The sequence below is a fragment of the Gekko japonicus genome, unplaced genomic scaffold (assembly GCF_001447785.1).
Source record: "Gekko japonicus isolate JY-2015 unplaced genomic scaffold, Gekko_japonicus_V1.1 scaffold210, whole genome shotgun sequence".
In the NCBI taxonomy this organism is placed as follows: Eukaryota; Metazoa; Chordata; class Lepidosauria; order Squamata; family Gekkonidae; genus Gekko; species Gekko japonicus.
Window position 1 is genome coordinate 203,825 of NW_015168658.1, and position 21,360 is coordinate 225,184.

The 21,360-nt window shown below is 49.8% G+C and overlaps 1 protein-coding gene across 2 annotated transcripts in view; it reads right to left on the reverse strand.

Moving 5' to 3' along the window:
- Positions 1 to 15,050: 15,050 nt before the first annotated feature.
- LOC107113843 (lipoma-preferred partner homolog) overlaps positions 15,051 to 21,360 on the reverse strand; it is a 430,270-nt gene continuing 423,960 nt past the window's right edge. For both annotated transcript variants that reach the window (XM_015415237.1, XM_015415238.1), the window contains one exon: positions 15,051 to 15,917. In XM_015415237.1, the coding sequence (XP_015270723.1) occupies positions 15,789 to 15,917 (129 nt within the window). In that variant the 3' untranslated portion in view covers positions 15,051 to 15,788. The remainder of the gene's footprint in view (positions 15,918 to 21,360) is intronic.

Below are 21,360 nucleotides of genomic sequence, written 5' to 3' on the forward strand. Positions count from 1 at the left end.
CGACATTCCCCGGCTCTGATCTTGGAAGAGGCAACGCTCCCTTCATCAGAGAGCCTGATGTTCACGTATGGATGTGAATCACCCGGCCAACTCTTCCCGTTTGTCGGCAATGAGTCTGTCAGCTTTGGCGGAGAGAGACAGGGAGAGGGCCAGCTTGCCGAGGTGGATCCCTACTCTCAAGGAGGTGGGCAGGAAGATTAAGCAACAGCTTGTCCGCTGGGTTAGGCTGAACGCTGCACAGCCTGTGTTTCCTCTTGTTAACTGGCACCGAGCAGCTCCTCAACATTTAAATAGGAGGCTCGGTCATGCCAGCAGGAGATGGGGGCGGGTGCCAAAGCGGCCTCCCTTTCCTCGCCTGCCAAGGGTTTTCGAAGAAGAGTGGCTTTCTCTAGGAAACGGGCAAGGGAGGGGAAAGCACTGGGGGACACCAGAGGCCTCGGCAAAGGTTTCGATCAGACTGTCTTCCTTTTTATTCTCCTTGGGTGCCTCCCTCCTCCAAGAGGTGCCACTTAAGATGCAGGGGTGGCGGTGGGGGAAATCCTTGGCGTTTGGTGTCGTGGTTGAGTGCGGGGACTCTAATCTGGGAGAACCGGGTTTGATTCCCCGCTCCTCCACTTGCACCTGCTGGGTGACCTTGGGCAAGCCATAGTTCTGGTCAGAGCTGTTCTTGAAAAAGAGCAAAAAGGGAAAGGAGTTTGTAAGCCGCTCTGAGACTCCTTCGGGTAGTCAAGGGCCATGGGGTATAAATGCAATCTCTTCTTCTTCTTCTTCCTCCAGTTGCAGCTGCTGGATGACCTTGGGCAAGCCGTAGTTCTGTCAGAGCTGTTCTCTCAAGGGCAGTCCTCGAAAGAGCTCTCTCAGCCCCGCCTCCCTCACAGGGTGTCTGTCTGTTGTGGGGAGGGGAAGGGAGAGGAGTTTGTAGGCTGCTCTGAGACTCCCCTGGGGAGTGACAGGCGGGGTATAAATCCAATCTCCTCTCTTCTTCTTCTTTTTTTGAAATTTATCTTTTTATTTGCAGAGTATTAAATTACAAAGTTAAAAAAGATGGATAAGATACATAAAATACTTAAAAAACAGCATGCTATCCAAATCGATAAGATATACAAACATCTGAAGTGTTCAACATACAGCGTGGAACAAACAGCTAAGAAGAAGCTAAACCAGCTGTGATAATATACAGGGTGGTATAGAACATTATGAATATTTTAACATAATTTGAATAAACATACAATCTTTTTTTAAAAACAAGAACAAGAACTAACAGACTCTTCCAGCCAGTTTGGTGTGGTGGTTAAATGCGCGGACTCTAATCTGGGAGAACCGAGTTTGATTCTCCACTCCTCCACTTGCAGCTGCTGGATGACCTTGGGCAAGCCGTAGTTCTGTCAGAGCTGTTCTTGAAAAGCCCCGCCTACCTCACAGAATGTGTCGGTTGTGGGGAGGGGAAGGGAAAGGAGTCTGTAAGCCACTCTGAGACCCCTTTGGGTAGTGAAGGGTGGGGTATAAATCCAGTCTCTTCTCTTCTTCTTCTTCTTGGAGAAATTAGGACTTTATCTTTTGGGGACTGGGAAAGGAACGGGCTACATTCAACAATCCTGGGAGGCACGAATAGTTTGAACCCATTAAGGTCCTTGCTGCACTAGACCTTCAATCCTGGTTCGACCCTGTCCCCAAACTTACATTCTGCACTACACGCGAGTTCATTTTTTTGTTTCCACATTACGTTGTGGTCACCCCATTTTCGCCCCACACTTGTCCCGGGATAAACGGATGCTGTTACAACCAGGGATAAATGCAAAGTATTGTGTCCTAAGTTGAAATCTGATAAAATCAGGGATGAGATCCAAGTGCGGAAAGGACCTAAGTTGCCTTATACTGAATCAGACCGTTGGTCTGTCCAGAGAGAGGTCTCCCCCATCACCTCCTTGCTGGTCCTTTCAACTGGAGATGCCGGGGATTGAACCTGGGACCTTCTGCATGCCAGGCAGAGGCTCTGCTACTGAACTCCCCAGCCCCTCTTTACAGCTCTCCAGGGTCTCAGGCGGAGGTCTTTCCCATCACCTCCTGCCTGGTCCTTTTTAACTGGAGATGCTGCCGGGGATTGAACATGGGACCTTCTGCATGCCAAGCCCCTCTTTACAGCTCTCCAGGGTCTCAGGCAGAGAGAGGTCTTCCCCATCACCTCCTGCCTGGTCCTTTCAACTGGAGATGCCGGGGATTGAACCTGGGACCTTCTGCATGCCAGGCAGAGGCTCTGCTACTGAACTCCCCAGCCCCTCTTTACAGCTCTCCAGGGTCTCAGGCAGAGGTCTTTCCCATCACCTCCTGTCTGGTCCTTTTTAACTGGAGATGCCGGGGATTGAACCTGGGACCTTCTGCATGCCAGGCAGAGGCCCTACCACTGAGCCACAGCCCCTCTTTACAGCTCTCCAGGGTCTCAGGCAGAGAGAGGTCTTTCCCATCACCTCCTGCCTGGTCCTTTTTAACTGGAGATGCCGGGGACTGAACCTGGGACCTTCTGCATGCAAAGCAGAGGCTCTTCCACTGAGCCACGGCCGCTCCTCAGTATGTAGGCAGATAGGCCCAGTCCTAATGGTGTGGAGCAGGTGTGAACTGTCCAATGCAATGGCATCAAGGAGTGGATAAGGGGTCCAAGACATCATTGGGGGAGTGAACAGAAGTCTGATATAAGTGTCATGGGCCATCCCACACTCTGGGTCGGTGTCCTCAAGAGAACCTACGGAATCTTCATTGAGCTCTTTGGTCTGCTGCGTCTCCCTAGAACTTTTGAGCAACTGGAATACTGGAGGATCCATGACCCCCGAAAACAAACTGGAAGCCACGCAGAACACCTCGGGCATTTCCCTCTTCTCTGTCTTACAAACCGTAGGTGATCAATTCAGCTATGGCTTTTACAGGACTGTGAATCACACCACTTTACTTTTGAGTAAAATGGTACGTTTGATGATGCTGGGACAAAAATACCGGGGTGGGGGGTGGGGGGGACTGAACCTAGAAACCTAGGATCCAGAACCTGAAAAGGTTAGTCACAGAGAAAAGAGGGCCAAAAACTTAATATATATAGTATATAAAAAGATACATGTATTTCTTAGCAAATAATTTAAAAAAATATATAATGGCCCAAATCACACCTCATGTAAAAATACTAGAATCTAACACACAAGGGGCTAATCGACTTGACCTGACGCGTTTCAGCCTGCATAGGCCTTCTTCAGAGGTCAGACACACTGCTCATTGCCTAAGAACAATTCTACTGACGACACTTTGGCTAAACAATCATAGGAAGGCACTTTTGGGACCAGAAATTATTACCAGTGAAACACCACTTGGCATATTGATTGCATCTTTGGAGGCCTCATTTGTACTTTTATTCTGTGCCTAGTGGTTTCACTTTGGAACATTTTTTCTGGTCCTTCTTGTATTTATATTGTATATCTGTACGACTGTACCGTACTATTATATAAGCCAATATGTTCCTCACTGTGTTTGACCTCTGAAGAAGGCCTATGCAGGCCGAAACCCATCAGGTCAAGTCCATGAGCCCCTTGTGTAGGGTTGCCAAATCTTCTCCCCCCCGCGGCGGGGGAGCGTCGCCGCGGTCCGGGAGTCGGGCGGACGCGCGCGCTTTGGCAACCCTACCCTTGTGTGTCAGATTCTGGTATTTTTATATGAGGTGTGATTGGGCCCATATATTTTTTTAATTCTTTGTTAATAAATACATGTATCATTTTATATACTGTATATTTTAAGTTTTTATTGTCGGCCCTCTTTCCTATGTCCCACGTTCTATCACCTTGTCATATTTGATGATGCTCCATACACCTTATGGACCCACCTGCATTCTTTATATAACCTATTTCGTGCCCACCTTTCCTCCCAAGAGTCAGCCTGCTCTGAATCAAACCAGTTGACGACATAAAAGCACCATGGCTACAAGCCATAAAATTAGGCGAGGAAATTTTAAATACGTCAAAACCGACACCAATTCTTTTTTCACTCTGACTAGGTGGCCGGGGATATGAACGGGGCCAGCCTTGTCGTGGGACAATTTTTATTTTATTCCTCTGTATCCTGCTTTTCTCCACAATGAGGACCAAAAATGGCGTCCCTTGTTCCCCTCTCCTCCGTTTCATCTGCACAACAGCCCTATGAGGTAGGTTAGGCTGAAAGCACGGGACTGGCCCAAGGTGACCCAGTGAGCTTCCACGGCATGAGTGGGGATCTGAACCCAGGTCATCCCAGATACCAGCCCAGTGCTCTTACCCACTGCTCTTTTGAAATTCCTCAGGTGGTTTGGCTGAAGCTGGCACCTCCTCAAAACTTGGCTAGAGAGCCAGTTTGGTGTAGTGGTTAAATGCACGGACTCCAATCTGGGAGAACCGGGTTTGATTCCCCACTCCTCTGCTTGCAGCTGCTGGATGACCTTGGGCAAGCCGCAGTCCCGTCAGAGCTGTTCTTGGAAAAGAGCAGTTTCTGTTAGAGCTCTCTCAGCCCCACCCGCCTCACAGGGTGTCTCTTGTGGGGAGGGGAAGGCGTTTGTAAGCCGCTCTGAGACTCCTTTGGGTAGTGAAGGGCGGGGTATGAATCCAATCTCTTCTTCTTCTAGAAATGTGGTTGGTATTCTGACACACACACACCCAGGATTTCCCCACCAAATGAGGAGAGTGTCTTCCCCAGACCCAAATTCAAAGCTGGTAGCGGTCGACTCTCACAGAACTTTTGCTTCTCTCCTAGGAGGGAATGAAGCTGGGAAAGGGGAGAGGCTGGGGGGGGGGGCTCTGAGGAAAGGGAAAGAGGGACTAGCGGAGGAGGAGAACATGAGAAGGCTCCCGCAGGTCCTCGTGGGTTCCCCCTTGTTCTTTCGAGCAGGCGTCTCTCTCTCCTTTCAGCGGCAACATGAAAGTGAACTGAATCTATCTCGATAAATCTTAAAGTTTCACCTTTTTACAACATACCTGCTTGGAGTTTATTTACTGCAGGCAACAGTACACTTCAACTTCACTTTACTATATGTAATGTATCCAGTCCAGACCGCGTCACCGGCTTGGGCTCCACGCGGTCAGGCACAAACGTCGAGCTTCGCTCCAAGAGACAAAGGACTATGCGGATCCTAGCCCGCTCCAATCAGGGGGCTAGGTTCCCGGCCGAGAGCCTATGGGACTCTCGGCCGCTGTAAATGACCTATTGAGAAGCAGGGGTGTGTGTGTTTTGGGTGGCGGTTTCTCGGGGAATATAAGCTGGCCTGTGAGCCGGCCAAAGTCGTCTTGTTCCTGATCGAATAAAGTACGCTTTGCTGAAATCACTCTCTGTCTGCGTACTTTTCACTATATTAATACACATTCCAAATAAAAATCCTTCCCCAAATTCCCCCTCTAGAGGCTCTGCCCCCATCCACACATTGGCAGTCCGGCCTGGTAGGCCAAAGGAGGCCGCCGTTTCTGTGGTTAATTGACAGGCAGCATTTCCAGCCTTGAAATATATGAGGCAATAAAAGGTTTTAGCGGGCAATTAAATGCCGACTTGGAGGGAGGGGGTTTTTCCACTGCCAAAGGCGATGTTCCCCACCAGCCCTCAATAGCCCCGAGGCTATTCCTGTGCTAGGACAGGGCTCAGAACAGGATTTCACTTTTCTGGACAACTCGCATAAAACGCCAAAGGAATTGGGACAGACAGTGCTTTGTTTTATCGGGGGGGGGGGATTTTAACTCTCGAAATGTCTTTTTAAAACATTTTAGATTTTCCTGCAAATGTAGGGGTTTCCCCCCAATTCTGCAGAAAAAATCTATGCAGTGTTCCCTCTAAGCTGAGCTAGTGTGAGCTAGCTCACAGTTTTTTAGCCTCCGGCTCACATTTTTGTCTTAGCTCAGGAAGTATGGCTCCAGAAGAGCAAACTAATTGATGCAGCAGCCAAATCGCTCGCCCACAGCTTTAATGCCAGTAGCTCGCAAAGTAGAATTTTTGCTCACAAGACTCCACAGCTTAGAGGGAGCATTATACATATGGCCCCGATCTGCGGATTTAGGTATCCACAGATGGGGGCCACACTTGGAAATAGATATGCAGATGTTGCTGTTACCCATTACAAGTGACCAGCTAATCCGGTAGCTCATGTCTCTCTCTCTCTCTCTCTGTGTGTGTGTGTGTGGTTGTTTTTTTTTGACAACTCCCAACAGTCAAGCTTTTTCTTCCGCTCCATATATGGGTAGAGCTTGAGGCAGACCCGTAGCCTGTGTTCCCTCTAAGCTGAGTTAGCGTGAGCTAGCTCACCGTTTTTTAGCCTCCGGCTCACACATTTTTTTGTCTCCGCTCAGGAAGGAGGGCTCCAAAGCAAACTAATTTTTGCAGCGGCCCACTCGCTTGCTCACAACTTTAATGGAAGTGGCTCACAAAGGAGAATTTCTGCTCACAGGGCACCACAGCTTAGAGGGAACATTGCTCTTTGCTACAGTGGGGCATTCCGGGACCTGGCCCCCCTGCCTTCCTGACAAGCTGTCCCTAATTTCCCATCCAGCCCCCCCCCCAACTCTCTAGGCCGCCTGGAGGACTAAGAACAGAAGAGATGCCAATGTTGGATCAGGCCAATGGCCCATCCAGTCCAACACTCTGTGTCACACAGTGGCCAGAAATACCAGTGCCATCAGGAGGTCCAGCAGTGGGGCCAGGACATTAGAAGCCCTCCCACTGTCCCCCCCCCAAGCACCAAGAAGACAGAGCATCACTTGCCCCAGAGCCCCTAGCTATACCTTGTGGCTAATAGCCACTGATGGACCTCTACCCCATATGCTTATCTAATTCCCTTTTGAAGCTGTCCATGCTTGTAGCCGCCACCACTTCCTGTGGCAGTGAATTCCCCTCCACTGCCACTTTCCGAAGTGTGGCTTGCTTCCCCACGTGGGCAAGCAGAGAGCGAGCGCCCCGAAAGTGAGTTTTTAAAATTTTGATTTTTTGTTTTGTGACGTCAGTGCCTCCCGACTTAGTTAAACACCCCCTGAACGACAAAATCCTGCCTATGGGCCTGGCTTGGAGTGTACTGGTCATGTCCAAAATATTGTCAGAGCTGCAGAGAAACCTTCTACTCTGTTGGGGTTAATGTGTACAAGCCTTGTCGTTGGGAAGTACATTTAGGGACGTGTCCGGAGGACATCTCATCATCAGCCTTCGAATGTGTGTTGCGCTGATCCGAGGGGGCTCTTCTGTTCTCCCCCACTCCGTCCGGAGTCATCAAACCGTTGCAGGAAAACGATTGCGGGATAAAGAAAACCCAGCGCGCAGAATGGGCTTGTGAGCCCTGCATGCTTTTGTGTGGCAGCTCCAGCCGCGATCGCAAGAACCAGGATATTACGAGTGAGTCCCTGTTTGCAGAGCTCGGAAGCACAGGGCAGGGACTTCCGAAGTGGAGTCTGGTGCAGTGGTTAAGTGCACGGGCTCTAATCTGGAAAACAGGTTGCTTACCTGTAAGTGATGATCTTCGAGTGGTCATCTGTGCATTCACATCCATGGGTTAGTGCCCCTGTGCTGAACCTATCGGTATGAAGCACAGAGGCCACGTTGAAGATCTGTGTTTTGATTCCCCACTCTTCCACATGCAGCTGCTGGCACAACCTTGGGTCAGTCACAGTTCTCTAACAGCTGTTCTCTCAAAAGCAGTCCTTGAAAGAGCTCTCTCAGCCCCATCTACCTCACAGGGTGTGGGGAAGGGAAGGGAAAAGAGATTGTAAGCTGCTTTGAGACTCCTTCAGGTAGTGAAGGGTGGGGTATAAACCCAATCTCCTCCTCCTCCTCCTCTTCTTCTTGGTGTAGTCGTTAAGTGTGTGGACTCTAATCTGGGGGAACTCGGTTTGATTCCCCACTCCTCCTCCACATACAGCTGCTGGATGACCTTGGGCAAACCACAGTTTTGTCAGAGCGGTCCTTGAAAGGGCAGTTTCTGTCAGAGCTCTCTCAGCCCCACCCGCCTCACAGGTGTCTGTTGTGGGGAGGGGAAGGGAAAGGAGATTGTAAGATGCTCTGAGACTCCTTTGGGTAGTGAAGGGCAGGGTATAAATCCAATCTCCTCCTTCTCCCAATGGATTTAGAAAGCTGTATCTCTACTTGCGATGGCTCCGTAGCCTTCCTGTCCCCCTCAGCTCAACTCCAGTTTGGTGTAGTGGTTAAGTGTGCGGACTCTAATCTGGGGGAACCGGGTTTGATTCCCTACTCCTCCACATGCAGCTGCTAGATGACCTTGAGCCAGCCACAGTTCTGTCTGAGCTCTCTCAGCCCCACCTACCTCACAGGGTGTCTGTTGTGGGGAGGGGAAGGGAAGGGAAGGGAGTTTGTAAGCTGCTCTGAGACTCCAAGTGACGGGGGGGGTATAAATCCAATCTCTTCTTTTCTTCTTCGTCTTCTCCTTCCTATCTGGCACCAGTTCAAGAAAGCAGCCGCCGGTGAGGAGGGAGGGGGGAAGCATTTCACACACCAGTCAACACAGCTCAAATGTATAAAGAGTTTATTGGATTGCTAAAGCGTTCTCAGAAATGTCTGTGATTCTTCGGCAGAGAAAGAGGGTTAAAAAAAAAAGGCACAGTGGTTGATAAATGTTGCATATTTTCCTCCACGCCGAACGAAAAAGAACATTTAGAAAAGTATAATTGGATAAAAAAACAATAACGGCGCGATACAAGGCTAATACCCGAAAGAGGCACAGAGGCACATTGATGTATAAATTGCATAGCATGTAATAAAGCATATGGAAAGTACACGTCGGAAACACTTTGCATTCCTCCTAAACAATAAGGCACTTTTTAATCTGGGGAACGTAAAGTATATGCTGACGAATCAGAATGCCGCAATTCAAGAGAGGCGAGCACGGGGTGGGGGGGGAGAAACAATACACTTATTTTATTTAATTTCTATATATTATAAATATGCTGGAATGGCTCTGGAAGTGGGGGAGGGGGTGCACGTCTGTTCCAAGCGGATACACGTAGCGTAAGAACTGACTGCCGAGCGCAGCGGCTTTTAACATGGCTAGCTTCAGTGAGCGGTTCCCCAAGAAAACGCTGCAAATTGCGGAAAGTCCTACAGTGGGTAAATGTTGCGCGCCGACTATGTTGAGCATCATTGTGGTCACGAGTGAAGCTGCCTTATATAGAACCAGACCCTGGGTCTATCAAGGTCAGTACTGCCTACTCAGACCAATAGCGTCTCTCCAGGGTCTCAGGTGGAGGTCTTTCACAACACCTAATCTCTGGTTATTATTATTTTTTTGAACTGGAGATGCTGGGGATTGAACTCGGGACCTTCTGCATGCCAAGCGGAGGCTCTTCCAATGAGCCACGGCCCCTCCCCTGAATGACAGTCCCTCCCACTGCAACCCATGAACTGAAAGGGTGCCCTTCAGCCCCACAGCCAGGATTTTGTAGCTTCTGCGGCAATTTTTCCCCCCTGGTGGGGCTGAAGTTCTCAGAGCAGAAAAGCCAACAGGAAGCTGTGACCAGGCTAGAGCTCTAAATTGCAAGCTGTCAGCCACTTCAGATGACAGTTCTCAGCTGCTGCAAGTTAATCACTTCTGCCAGCCTAAGCAACAGTACTGAGAACAAGCCGGCAGGTGGGGCTGATGACTTCTAGAGTCAAGAAAGCTAACATTTGGGCAGGAAACCTCTCTTAAAGGAGACCAGTTTCTTGACACAGAGTTAGAAGGGATCCTAGAGGTCATCTACTCCAACCCCTTTGCTCAGTGTGGGAATTAGTCAACCACAGCACCCCACTCTGCTTAAAGGAGCGCACGCCTTTCAAAAAATGTTTAAAAATGACTGGAAAAGGCATTTACAGTAGAAATTCTTGTGGGGCTGTGCCTTTAAGAACATAAGAGAAGCCAATGTTTGGTCAGGCCAGTGGCCCATCCAGTCCCACACTCTGTCACACAGCAGCCAAAAATACCAGGTGCCATCAGGAGGTCCAACAGTGGGGCCAGGACACCAGAAGCCCTTTCTCCAGTTTCTTCATGGACAAGGTCTCCTAAGCTTTAGTGAGCACCTCTCAAGACAGCTTCTATGTAACAGGACCAAACTGAACAGTATTGTCCTACAAGGAAATGGAATGAGACTTCCTATAGTCTGAAACACTGAATACTACCTAGGAAAAGTGTTGGACCTCTACTCTGGACTTTGTATTTTCCTTCCATGGATCCTGTGGGCTTCTGTATTTTCCTATGATGGATTCTATGTATAGATTCATTCTTGATTGCATGAGCATTTCACTTTGTTGAAGTCTCCTTCTGGGTATATACTTTTGCGGGTCATTCAGCTCACAGTTGTTTTCTGCTGTTCTTTGCTACTTCCTAATACCTGGTTGCCAACCTACAAGTAGGCTCTGGAGATCTTCCAGAATTGCAAGGCCATCTCCCCATTACAGAAATCAGTTCCTCAGGAGAGAATTACAACTTTGCAGGTTGGGCTGCATGGCCTTATATCCTCCTTCGATCCCTCCCCCCAATCCCACCCTCCTCAGGCTCCACCCCCAAATCTCCAGGAATTTCCCAACCCAGAGATGGCAACCCTAGCAGGAGGCCTCCTACTGGATGGCATGAGATAACAGACTCGTCCTTTGACCCTTCCCGCAAAAGACATATTAAAGCAGCAGTCGGTTAAAAGGCAACAAGCGATTCATGATTGTCAGGGGCCTTAATAGCAAAGCAGCATTAGCAATGTTAGGACTCATCAAAGGCACTTTACCGAAGACACTTAGTTTGGTAAAAATGGGGGGAAGGATATATATATAGGACGTGTGCTCTGAAAATCTACGTCATGTGGAAGAAGCTAAGAATTCCCGACTAGATCAGACAGAAGTTCAACCTAGGCCCCGGTCGCACGGAGAAATTGCCATGCAAAAGGCACGCATGTCGGGCGGATTTTTGGGGCGCGGTCACACCGCAACATCTGGGAAGCGTGGTGCACCCGTGGCCAACCCGTGGCGTCCCGCCGAAGATGCGGAGTTAAAAAGTACCAAGGAAAGTGCACTAGTATCCGGAAAACGCGGAGCAGGGGTGGGCGTCTGATCGCGGGAGCGCTAGTATCCCGTGGCATCCGGCGCCCGTCCACGTCCCGTCGCAAACCGGATGTTTTTCGTAAGCGCATCCGCACATACATGAAACTGAAAGCAGTGCTGCTCCGCAGAACTGCACATGCGCACAAATGCAAAATGCTTGTTTGATCGCGCTGCGCCGCTTCTTTGCCACGCTGCGGCATCGCCGTGAGCTCGCCAGCTAACAGTCGAAGCATGGAGACTCGGGGGACCGAGTGATCGGGCTACCGCGCTTTATTTTGCTCCGGGGCGAACAGCCACGCCTCCCCCACACGTTATCTGGCCCGTGTGACTGGGGCCTTAGTCCAGCATCCTGTTTTGAACAGTGCTCAGGGTTGGGCTAGATGACCCTAGAGGTCCCTTCCAACTCTATGATTCTGTGATTCTAAGACATACCTGGGAAACTCACAAGCAGGCCAAAAAGGAAGTTGCGGTCTTCCCGTTTGTGTCGCCTGGAGCATCTGGTGCCCAGAGATATAGTGCCTCTGTACATGGAGGTTCCATTGAGTTGTCATAGACTCGTCCTCCGTGAATCTATCCCATTTTAAATCTCAATTTAAAGGGACTTGCAATAAACAATGTTTGGATTTCGGCAAAAGTAGCATGTCCCCCAAATTAGTGCATAAAGAATAAGAGAAGGAAGGAAGAGGGAAACAGATGGACCCAATCCCCTTTCATTGAGGGAGATACTTGCACAGAAGAAATGTTTGAGAACTGTAGCCAGTGGATGGAAACTTCAGAACTTTAGCCTGGAGTATTTGACTTTGAGCCTTCCTATGCATATTAACGGGGCTAAGAAGGGTCACGCTCATGGACCATTAAATGTTTGATTTAAAGGTCTTAATGCTTCAGGCCGTGAGCATCAGTGCCCAGTTGCTTTGGCACACTTCCTATGTCAGCGCACGGGGCCTGTGAAACAGAAGTTCTCACTGGTTTCTGTCCGCAACCCATTTCTCACAATACATTTTTTTTTCTAAAACACCCTTACTTATTTGAGGAAACACATAACAAAAAGCTTTGCTTTAGGCATACAAAAATATTACATATTCTTAAAAAACAGGGCCTGATCCACCTTGGGGGGGGGGTGCCACAGTTAAATGCATTGGAAGAACTCCCCTTCACTGTGTCACGCGGGAGACCTTCCCAATGGATCAGGCCCACAGGTATCTTTGGCAAAATGGTGCTTTCTTTGAGATTGGTTAAATAAAGCTTTGCAATAAATACATTCCATGACAGTTAACTAAACTCTAGAAGGGTGACCCCTGATTGCGTTCCGAACAGCGTTCCCTCTAAGCTGAGCTAGTGTGAGCTAGCTGACAGGTTTTTTTAGCCTTCGGCACACACATTTTTGTCTTAGTTCAGGAAGGAGGGCTCCAGAGCAAACTGATAGATGCAGTAGCCAAATCGCTCGCTCGCAACTTTAAGGCCAGTAGCTCACAAAGTAGAATTTTAGCTTGCGAGACCCCACAGCTTAGAGGGAACATTGAATCTTGCTACGGAGACAGCCAAGTTATGGTGGTCAAAAACATCTCAGATCCCGCCCCCCCCCCCCCCCCCCCCCCCCCCCAGGGCTCTTTATATCATGGGCAGTTGTGAATTTGTCGCCATTCCCTTATTGCATGGTATAGTTATTTTAACACGATCCCTTAAGGCATAAGCCTCTGATTTAGTTCTACTTTTCACTGCTGTCGCTGGTTGCGGCTGATCCGCTGTGCAGTGGCAAGCAGGGGGTGCAACTGCCTGGAAGCCTCCTAGGATTGCCAACTTCCAGGTGATGGCTGGAGATCCCCTGGGCTTACGTCCGATCTCCAGGCGACTGAGATCAATTCGCCTGGAGAAAATGGCCGGCTTAGGCGGTGAATCCTATGTCTTTACACCCCGCTGAGGCCCCTCCCTTCCCCAAGCCCCACCCTCCTCAGGCCCCACCTCCCCAAATCTCCAGGTATTTCCCAACCTGGACCTGGCAACACTAAGATCTCCCACCATCAGTGGGCTAGGGTTGCCAAGTCCATCTTCCACCCCCAGTGGGGGACTTTGGGGGCGTTCCTGGAGGGGGCGGGGCATCCCCAACGTGATGATGTCACATTGGGGACGTCCGCCGCCCCCCCCCCCGCCTGCGTGCCAGATCTCCCGAAACGGCAGTTGCCTGCACTTACAGGAGCCGGCGTTTCCCTTTTAAATGCAGGAGCCAACGTTTCCCCTTTAAGAGCAGCCGTGTTTCCCTTTTAAGTGCACGAAGGTGGCATTTCCCTGCAAGCCTGATCTCAAGCGGAGATCGGGCTTGGGAGGAAACACGGGTTCCACACACTTAAAGGGAGAGAGAGGGGTGGGTGTGGGTGTTGGGGGTGCGGCTTCCGCCGCTGGCGATCTGGCCGGCGGGGGGTAGAACCCCCCCCAAAACTGAAGACCCCTGGCAAACCGGGGGGGGGGGTTGGCAACCCTACAGTGGGCCAATGGGAACCCTGCTGCGGGGTGACGTTGGGTGCAGCTGCACAGATGGGTACAGCCCACAGAGAGATTGTGGGTGCCAAGCGCCATCCAAGTGCCATCCTTTTTGGGTAACTCTTCTCACACTTCTGGTTTTGGGGTCGAAGCACCAAGACCGAGACGTCCGCAGAGCTCCTTAACAGACGAGCACTGCAGATATGGCCTCCTCCTGCCGCAAATGGCAGTTTGACGTCTCTCAGCGTCCGTGGGGATGCACTGGTGTCCGAAGTCTACTGGAGAGGGCAGAAAATTCCAAGCAAATATTCTTCTTTTCAAGTTTCTACTAAGACCTCTACTTTTTAGCATCCTCATTCTCACATTCCCAAAAAGTGAGAAGCACTGGGCGATGGGGGTGGGGAGAGCAAACGATTGAACTGGGCAAGTTGCATACTTAAAATTACCTTTAAGGTAAAGGTAAAGGTCTCCCTTGCTCGAAAGCCAGTCGAATCTGACTCTGGGGTTGCGGTGCTCATCTCCGTTTCCAAGCCGAAGAGCCAGCACTGTCCGAAGACGTTTCCGTAGTCACGTGGCCGGCGTGACTAGACGCCGAGGCGCACGGAACGCTGTTACCTTCCCACCGAAATGGTACCTATTTATCTACTTGCAATTTCTTGCTTTCGAACTGCTAGGTTGGCAGGAGCTGGAACTAGAGACGGGAGCTCACTCCGTCATGCGGCACACTCGGGTCTCGAACTGCTGAACTACCGACCTTCCACAGCCTGCAGTTCAGCGTCTTAACCACTTGAGCCACCGCAGCTCTTAATATTACCTTTACGGGTTATTTTATCGATCTCGTGTGCTGTCAAGTTGCAACCGACTTAACAGTGACTCCATAAAGTCTCTCCCCCCCCCCCCCGGGGGGTTTTCAAGGCAGGGGGGGAGCAGAGGTGGTTTGCCCTTGCCTGCCTCTGCATAGCAGCCGTGGGCTTCCTTGGTGGCCTGCCACCCCAGTACAAACCCTACTCAGCCTCCAAGCTCTGATAAGACTGGGCTACTCTACCAGTCTTATAGTCAATATATGTGTTTGTTTTTTTAAATCCCTCATGATCCAGTTGTAAAAACCGATATTGAATATCGTGAAGTTTCGGATCTGGGATACCAAGTTATGAATCAGCACCATGAGTGTTTGTTCGGGCTGTAGTGTTCGGAGTGGCTGCTGTCTGAACGTTCGTTCAGACGGAGGCAAGCGTTTGCTTTGGAGAGATCGCTCGGGTTACATTCCAACTATGTTGGCCAATGGCTGTGCAATCAATAGGATTTTGAGTGTGACTTCGGATGGTGCTAGCAAGACTCTTCCCATGTAGAAAGACAACTTTCCCACATTCGTATTTCCCTCGCTTGCGTGTTCCTGTTGATTTGGGGGTCCGTCCCCCCCCCCCGGTTCCACATGTGTTTCACTCCCTCTAGTGGTTGATTCGTTATTGCATCGCTTTATTTCCAGCAAGTTTTTATGCAGGACACAACGTGATGTAATACTGAATCGACCACTAGAGGGAGCGAAATACTTGCGGAGCAGGGACGCGCAAGGGAGGAAAATAATAATACGGGAAAGCCCAGAGTCTCTGAAATCGTTTCATTTTTTTTTATTGCTGCTATAACTGTCTTTAAGGCACTAGCAAAATAGTATGATACATTTTCATATAAGGTCTAACTATAGATATAAAATGTATTTGTGCATTGGTGTGCAAACAAGCTCAGTACTTGATGGTTTATGTGAAGGGAAAAAAAACCCTAAGTATCAGTAACTGGAAATATTAATAGGTTAAGATTTATATGAGAGAGAGAGTGGATTTCCGGTTGGAGCAGTGGTTAAACTGGAAGCAGACAGAGACTAGGAAGGCGGCAGGAAGATTCTTCCCTGGAGCATGTAAACTAGGAAGTGGCAAATGCTGAAATAGCACGTGGGTGTCCCTGGAGGCGGTGGGTACACCTGCACTACAAACTTCTACCCATTTTATACAACTTGCAGCATCCCGCAAAGGATTCTGGGAATTGTAGTTTGCATAACAATTCTCTTTGCACATCCCCGTCCCCAGGGTTCCTCGGGGAAAAGGAACTAATTTTGCAATCAGCTGATATCTGCAGCGTAGATGGGAGGGCACAGTGATGGGTGGGTTTTCCCCCCTCACTGCTAAGGATTAAACTCTCAAGAAAAAGCCCTTCCAGCAGCACGAGAGGCAAAGGCCCTGCCATTCTCCCTAGGGGGCTGAGTGTGCTCAGAGGTCGGTGCTCGCCTTTGCCGTGAGGGCTTGAATCTGGGCCGAGTTGCAGGTCTTGCAGAGGACGTGCCCGTCCAGAGGGTAGCAGCCTTGATTGTCTCCTTCGGACAAGAGCCCGCCGCAGTCCTGCAGAAGAGCGCCATCGAGAAAGCAAAGGGACAAAGATGGGAATATTAAGCCACCTCTTTATTGACAAGAATCGATCCCCTGCCTTTCTCGATCTCATCAAAGCCACCAAGGAGGCTAACAGGCTAAAAACACACATCATTTTAAAAAAAAGAATCTTCAGAACCATTAAGGACAAGCCAAAGAAAAAATCCCACTCCCACAAACATTAAAACAATTAAAACCAAAACTAAAATACTTATAGTAAAGGTAAAGGTTTCCCTTGCTCGAAAGCCAGTCGAATCCGACTCTAGGGATGCGGTGCTCATCTCTGTTTTCAAGCTGAAGAGCCAGCGCTGTCCGAAGACATTTCAGTGGTCATGTGGCCGGCATGACTCAACACCGAGGCGCACGGAACGCTGTTACCTTCCCACTGAAGCGGAAGTGGTACCTATTTATCTACTTGCAATGTCTTGCTTTCGAACTGCTAGGTTGGCAGGAGCTGGAACTAGAGACGGGAGCTCTCTCCGTCATGCGGCACACTCGGGTCTCGAACTTCTGAACTACCGACCTTCCACAGCCTGCAGTTCAGTGTCTTAACAATTAAAACTTAGGGTAGGAACAACGGGTGATTGGGGGCATACCAGATGAAAAGGAAAAAAGTCTTCTTCATGTCTTATATTGTTGCTAAAGGTACATGAGTAAGGCCACTTCAAAAAAGCTGAATATCCCCACCTAGCCATAAGGAAGCAAATCCCATGTGGATGGCCCTTCATGTTATGCTAAGGGGGACTGAATCCGCTTCCCCTAGATGGAGTGACATTGGATTTTTCAGAGCAGCTTAAGAGCTTGGGGGTGTTCACAGGCCCCTGCCTTGCTGTTTGAGAAGCAGGTTGGCACGGTGGCCAGGAATGGCTATCAGTTGCATCCAGTTCAGCAACTCTCTTGTTACCTAGATTGATTGATTGATTAAATTTCTACCCCACCCTTCCAGCCAAGGCTGGATTACCTGACCTTTCCTATGAGGAAAGGTTAAAGCGCTTAGGGCTCTTTAGCTTGGAGAAAAGAGACTGAGGGGAGACATGATTGAGGTTTACAAGATTATGCATGGGAAAGAGCAGGTAGAGAAAGAGGTACTTTTCTCCCTTTCTCACAATACAAGAACTCCTGGGCACTCCATGAAATTGCTGAGCGGTTGGGTTAGAACGGATAAGAGGAAGTACTTCTTCACCCAAAGAGTGATTAACACTTGGAATTCACTGCCACAGGAAGTGGTGGCGGCTACAAGCATGGACGGCTTCAAAAGGGAATTAGATAGGCATCTGGAGCAGAGGTCCATCAGTGGCTATTAGCCACAAGGTATAGATAGGGGCTCTGGGGCAAGGGATGCTCTGTCTTCTTGGTGCTTGGGGGGGGGCAACAGTGGGAGGGCTTCTAATGTCCTGGCCCACTGGTGGACCTCCTGATGGCATCCGGTATTTTTGGCCACTGTGTGACAGTGTTGGACTAGATGGGCCTTTGGCCTGATCCAACATTGGCGTCTCTTATGTTCTTATGTTCGTATGACCCATGCTTCTGGAACCACACAGCTGGACTACTGCAATGTGCTCTACCTGGTGTTGCCCTTAAAGACAACCCGGAAATGACAACTGGCCCAGAATGCGGCAGCCATAATACCGTCGTGCTAGCCGCTGGGAACATAAGTTTCCCATTTTGAAACAGCGACAGTAGCTGGCAAGATGGAGACCTTTAAAGCCCTCCATGGTTTAGGACTCACACATTTGAAGGACCATGTCCTTCCATGCGTCCCTGTGCGCCAACCAATGCTCCCTCAAGGCTATGGAGAATTGTGAGCAAAATTTCAGCTTTGTCAATGAATCAACCAATCAAAGTTTAAGTAACGGCTTTCGCCAGCTTAAAATACAAAAAATAAAACTAAACACACACATAAGATATGGGCTAAAATAGTGAACTATAAAATAAAATCGTCCAAGCTTAGAATATATGAATTATGGATTAAGATTGATCTTCTCTCTACGTATTGCAAGGGAGGCTGCCCTCTCCTTGGTGAGCGACTGGCATTAAAGTTGTGAGCGAGCCGATTTGGCTACTGCATAAATCAGTTTGCTCTGGAGCCCTCCTTCCTGAGCGAAGGCAAAAAATGTGCGAGCCGGAGGCTAAAAAACTGTGAGCTGGCTCACACCAACTCAGCTTAGAGGGAACACTGGCCCCAACTATGGTCGGCAGGCAGCTATCTGCTGGCTCTCCCACCACTCAGGGTGGCCCGCCTGGCACTGACCGGAGCCCGGGGCCTTTTTCATCGTGGCTCCGTCTCTGTGGAAGGGGCTCCCTCAACGAGCTGGGAGGGGCCCTCCACGGAGATCATCAGAAGGTGTTGCCAGCTTGCAAATATGAACCAGAACATGTCAAACAAATGCTGGAAATGTAAGAGTCATGAGGGCTCATTTTACCATATGTGGTGGACTTGCGAGAAAGCTGTAGATTTTTGGACAAAAGTCCACAAAGAAATGCAAAAAATATTGAAATGCTCTTTCAAAAAAGCACCAGAAATTCTGCTTTTGGGACTGAAAATGGAAGAAGTCAATACGACTAAAAAGACTTTACTCTGGTACTTAATAACAACAGCGAGAATGATTTATGCACAATTTTGGAAAACAGAGAAAGTGCCAGAGATAGAAGACTGGATACAAAAAGTTCTGTTCATGGCTGAAATGGATAAAATCACGAAAAAGTTGAATAACAAAGAAGATGACGTGTTTTTTCAAGAATGGAGTGACTTTAAAACATATCTGGAAAAGAACTGGGATGTGAAACAAAATTTAATATGTTTAGATCAATATTAAGTCAAATGATGTTATCTTGAGACTGTAAAGATAAGAAAATGATATAATTGATGATGTAAAGTAATGTGGAGCGGGGGGGAAGCATTGCGGGAAGCCACAGGAGGGAGGGGAGGAAATGGGAATGGGGTAAACAATGGAAAAGATGAAATAGTTAAATTTTAAATGTTGAAATCCTATGGAAAATAAAAATTTGTTTACCAGAAGGTGTTGCCAGCAGTGTTCCCTCTAAGCTGAGTTGGTGTGAGCCAGCTCACAGTTTTTTAGCCTCCGGCTCAAACATTTTTGTCTTAGCTCAGGAGGGATGGGTCTGGAGCTGACTAATTTATGCAGTAGCCCAATCGCTTGCTTGCAACTTTAATACCGGTAGCTCACAAAGTAGGATTTTTGCTCACAAGACTCCACAGCTTAGAGGGAACATTGGACTTGCCGGGCCTGCCGGTTATTTGCCAGGGCTTTTGAGGGGGTTCCCAATCGCTTGCTTGCAACTTTAATACCGGTAGCTCACAAAGTAGGATTTTTGCTCACAAGACTCCACAGCTTAGAGGGAACATTGGACTTGCCGGGCCTGCCGGTTATTTGCCAGGGCTTTTGAGGGGGTTTGAACGGCACCCGTCTTCTGGGGTTGGAGGAGGAGAGATGTGGGGTTGGCTATTTTAAAGGTAAAGGTAAAGGTTCCCTTGCTCGAAAGCTAGTCGAGTCCAACTCTAGGGTTGCGGTGCTCATCTCCGTCTCCAAGCCGAAGAGCCAACGCTGTCCGAAGACGTTTCTGTGGTCATGTGGCCGGCATGACTAAACACCAAGGCACACAGAATGCTGTTACCTTCCCACTGAAGTGGTACCTATTTATCTACTTGCAATTTCTTGCTTTCGAACTGCTAGGTTGGCAGGAGGTGGAACTAGAGACGGGAGCTCACTCCGTCATGCGGCACACTCGGGTCTCGAACTGCTGAACTACCGACCTTCCACAGCCTGCAGTTCAGCGTCTTCACCACTTGAGCCACCGCAGTTCCTTTGGCTATTTTAGCTTTGTCTTTAAACTGAAAATGTTTCTTTAGCTATTATCGCAAGCCGCCTCGAACCACAAAGGGAGGAAGGACAGAAATATTTTTAACAAATAAATAAATAACCCAAGGGACCGCTTTCCCCACATGTTCCCCAGAGGGCACTAAGATCGGGGTCCCAAAATCGCCTGGCCCTTCCAGGCCCCAAAGAAGTCAAGCTAGCTGCGACAAGGGCCAGGGCCTTTTCAGTGGCGGCCCCGGCCTGGTGGAATGAGCTCCTGGATGACATCAGGTCCACAGGGCCTGTAAAACAAAGCTCTTCCACCAGGCTTTCGATTAGGGGCCACCCTTCTAACAACCAGGCCCTGGCCCCAATGCCAACACCAACTCAAGATATGATCAATAGTCTGACAAAACCTAGACTACAGAGGTAGTTGATTACAAGGATCCTGCAATCACCATCACTGGCTATGAATTATACTAGCCTTCGACATGAATTATACTAGCCTTATACTAGCACTTTATGTAATGTTTTATTTTGTACTGTTTGTGATTTTATTTAAACAAGAAGTGGGGACCCGCGATACTCGCGGGGAAGAGAGAAGGAGCTCCACGTGGAGAAGGAAGCAGCCGCAGGTGAGCCTTCTACCCCCAACCCTCCGACACCAACGGCGAGGCCCACGTGGCTCCCAGCTGCCGGGCCCACCAATCTTTCCCCCTACCCTCTGCACCGGTGGCGAGGTCTGCACGGCTCCCAGCCGCTGGGCCCACCAATTCTTCCCCTCGCCCTGGCGGCGAGCCGTGCAGGCCTGCCAAGCCTTCTCCCACTCCCCCCGGGCACCGGTGGCGAGGCCTGAGCGGGCCCACCGATCCTTCCCCCGCAACGGCCAGAGCTTTCTCTGCGCACGCACAGGGAACGCTTTTACTTTTGGGGGGGATTTAAATATCCCCCGTATATTTTTTCAACTTCTTAGATTTTTCTGCACACCCGCGGACTGCCCCAAGTGTGCAGAAAAATCTCTCTGCCCCCCCCAGTGCCCCCGATGTGCAGATTTAGATATCCACACAGAGGGGGCAACTTGGCTATTAGATATAGAGACAAGTGGGGGACCCGCGATACTCGCGGGAGAGGAGGACCTCCGCATCTATGAGGAAGAGGAGGAAGCAGGAGGAGGAGGTAAGTTCCCCCCCTATCCCGCCGGTTCCCCGTCTCCTCCACCCCCTGGGTTGATCTTCCCCTCCCCCTGCCCTGGAGCACCCCCCCCCTCCGGAGGCCGGGTCTCCCCACCCCTTCCCATTGCAGGGGTAGACCTGGCCTCCGGAGGAGCCCAGGTCTACCAACCCCTTCCAATTGCAGGGGTACACCTGGACTCCCCCGGAGGAGGCCAGGTCTACCAACCCCTTTCCATTGCAGGGGTAGACCTGGCCTCCAGAGGAGCCCAGGTCTACCAACCCATTTCCATTGCAGGGGTAGACCTGGCCTCCGGAGGAGTCCAGGTCTACTCACCCCCACCCCGCCCCTTCCCCTTCCCACATTCCAAGGGGCGGGGCCCGCGGGAAGGAGGAAGAGGAAGCAGAAGGCAGAGGTAAGTACACCCC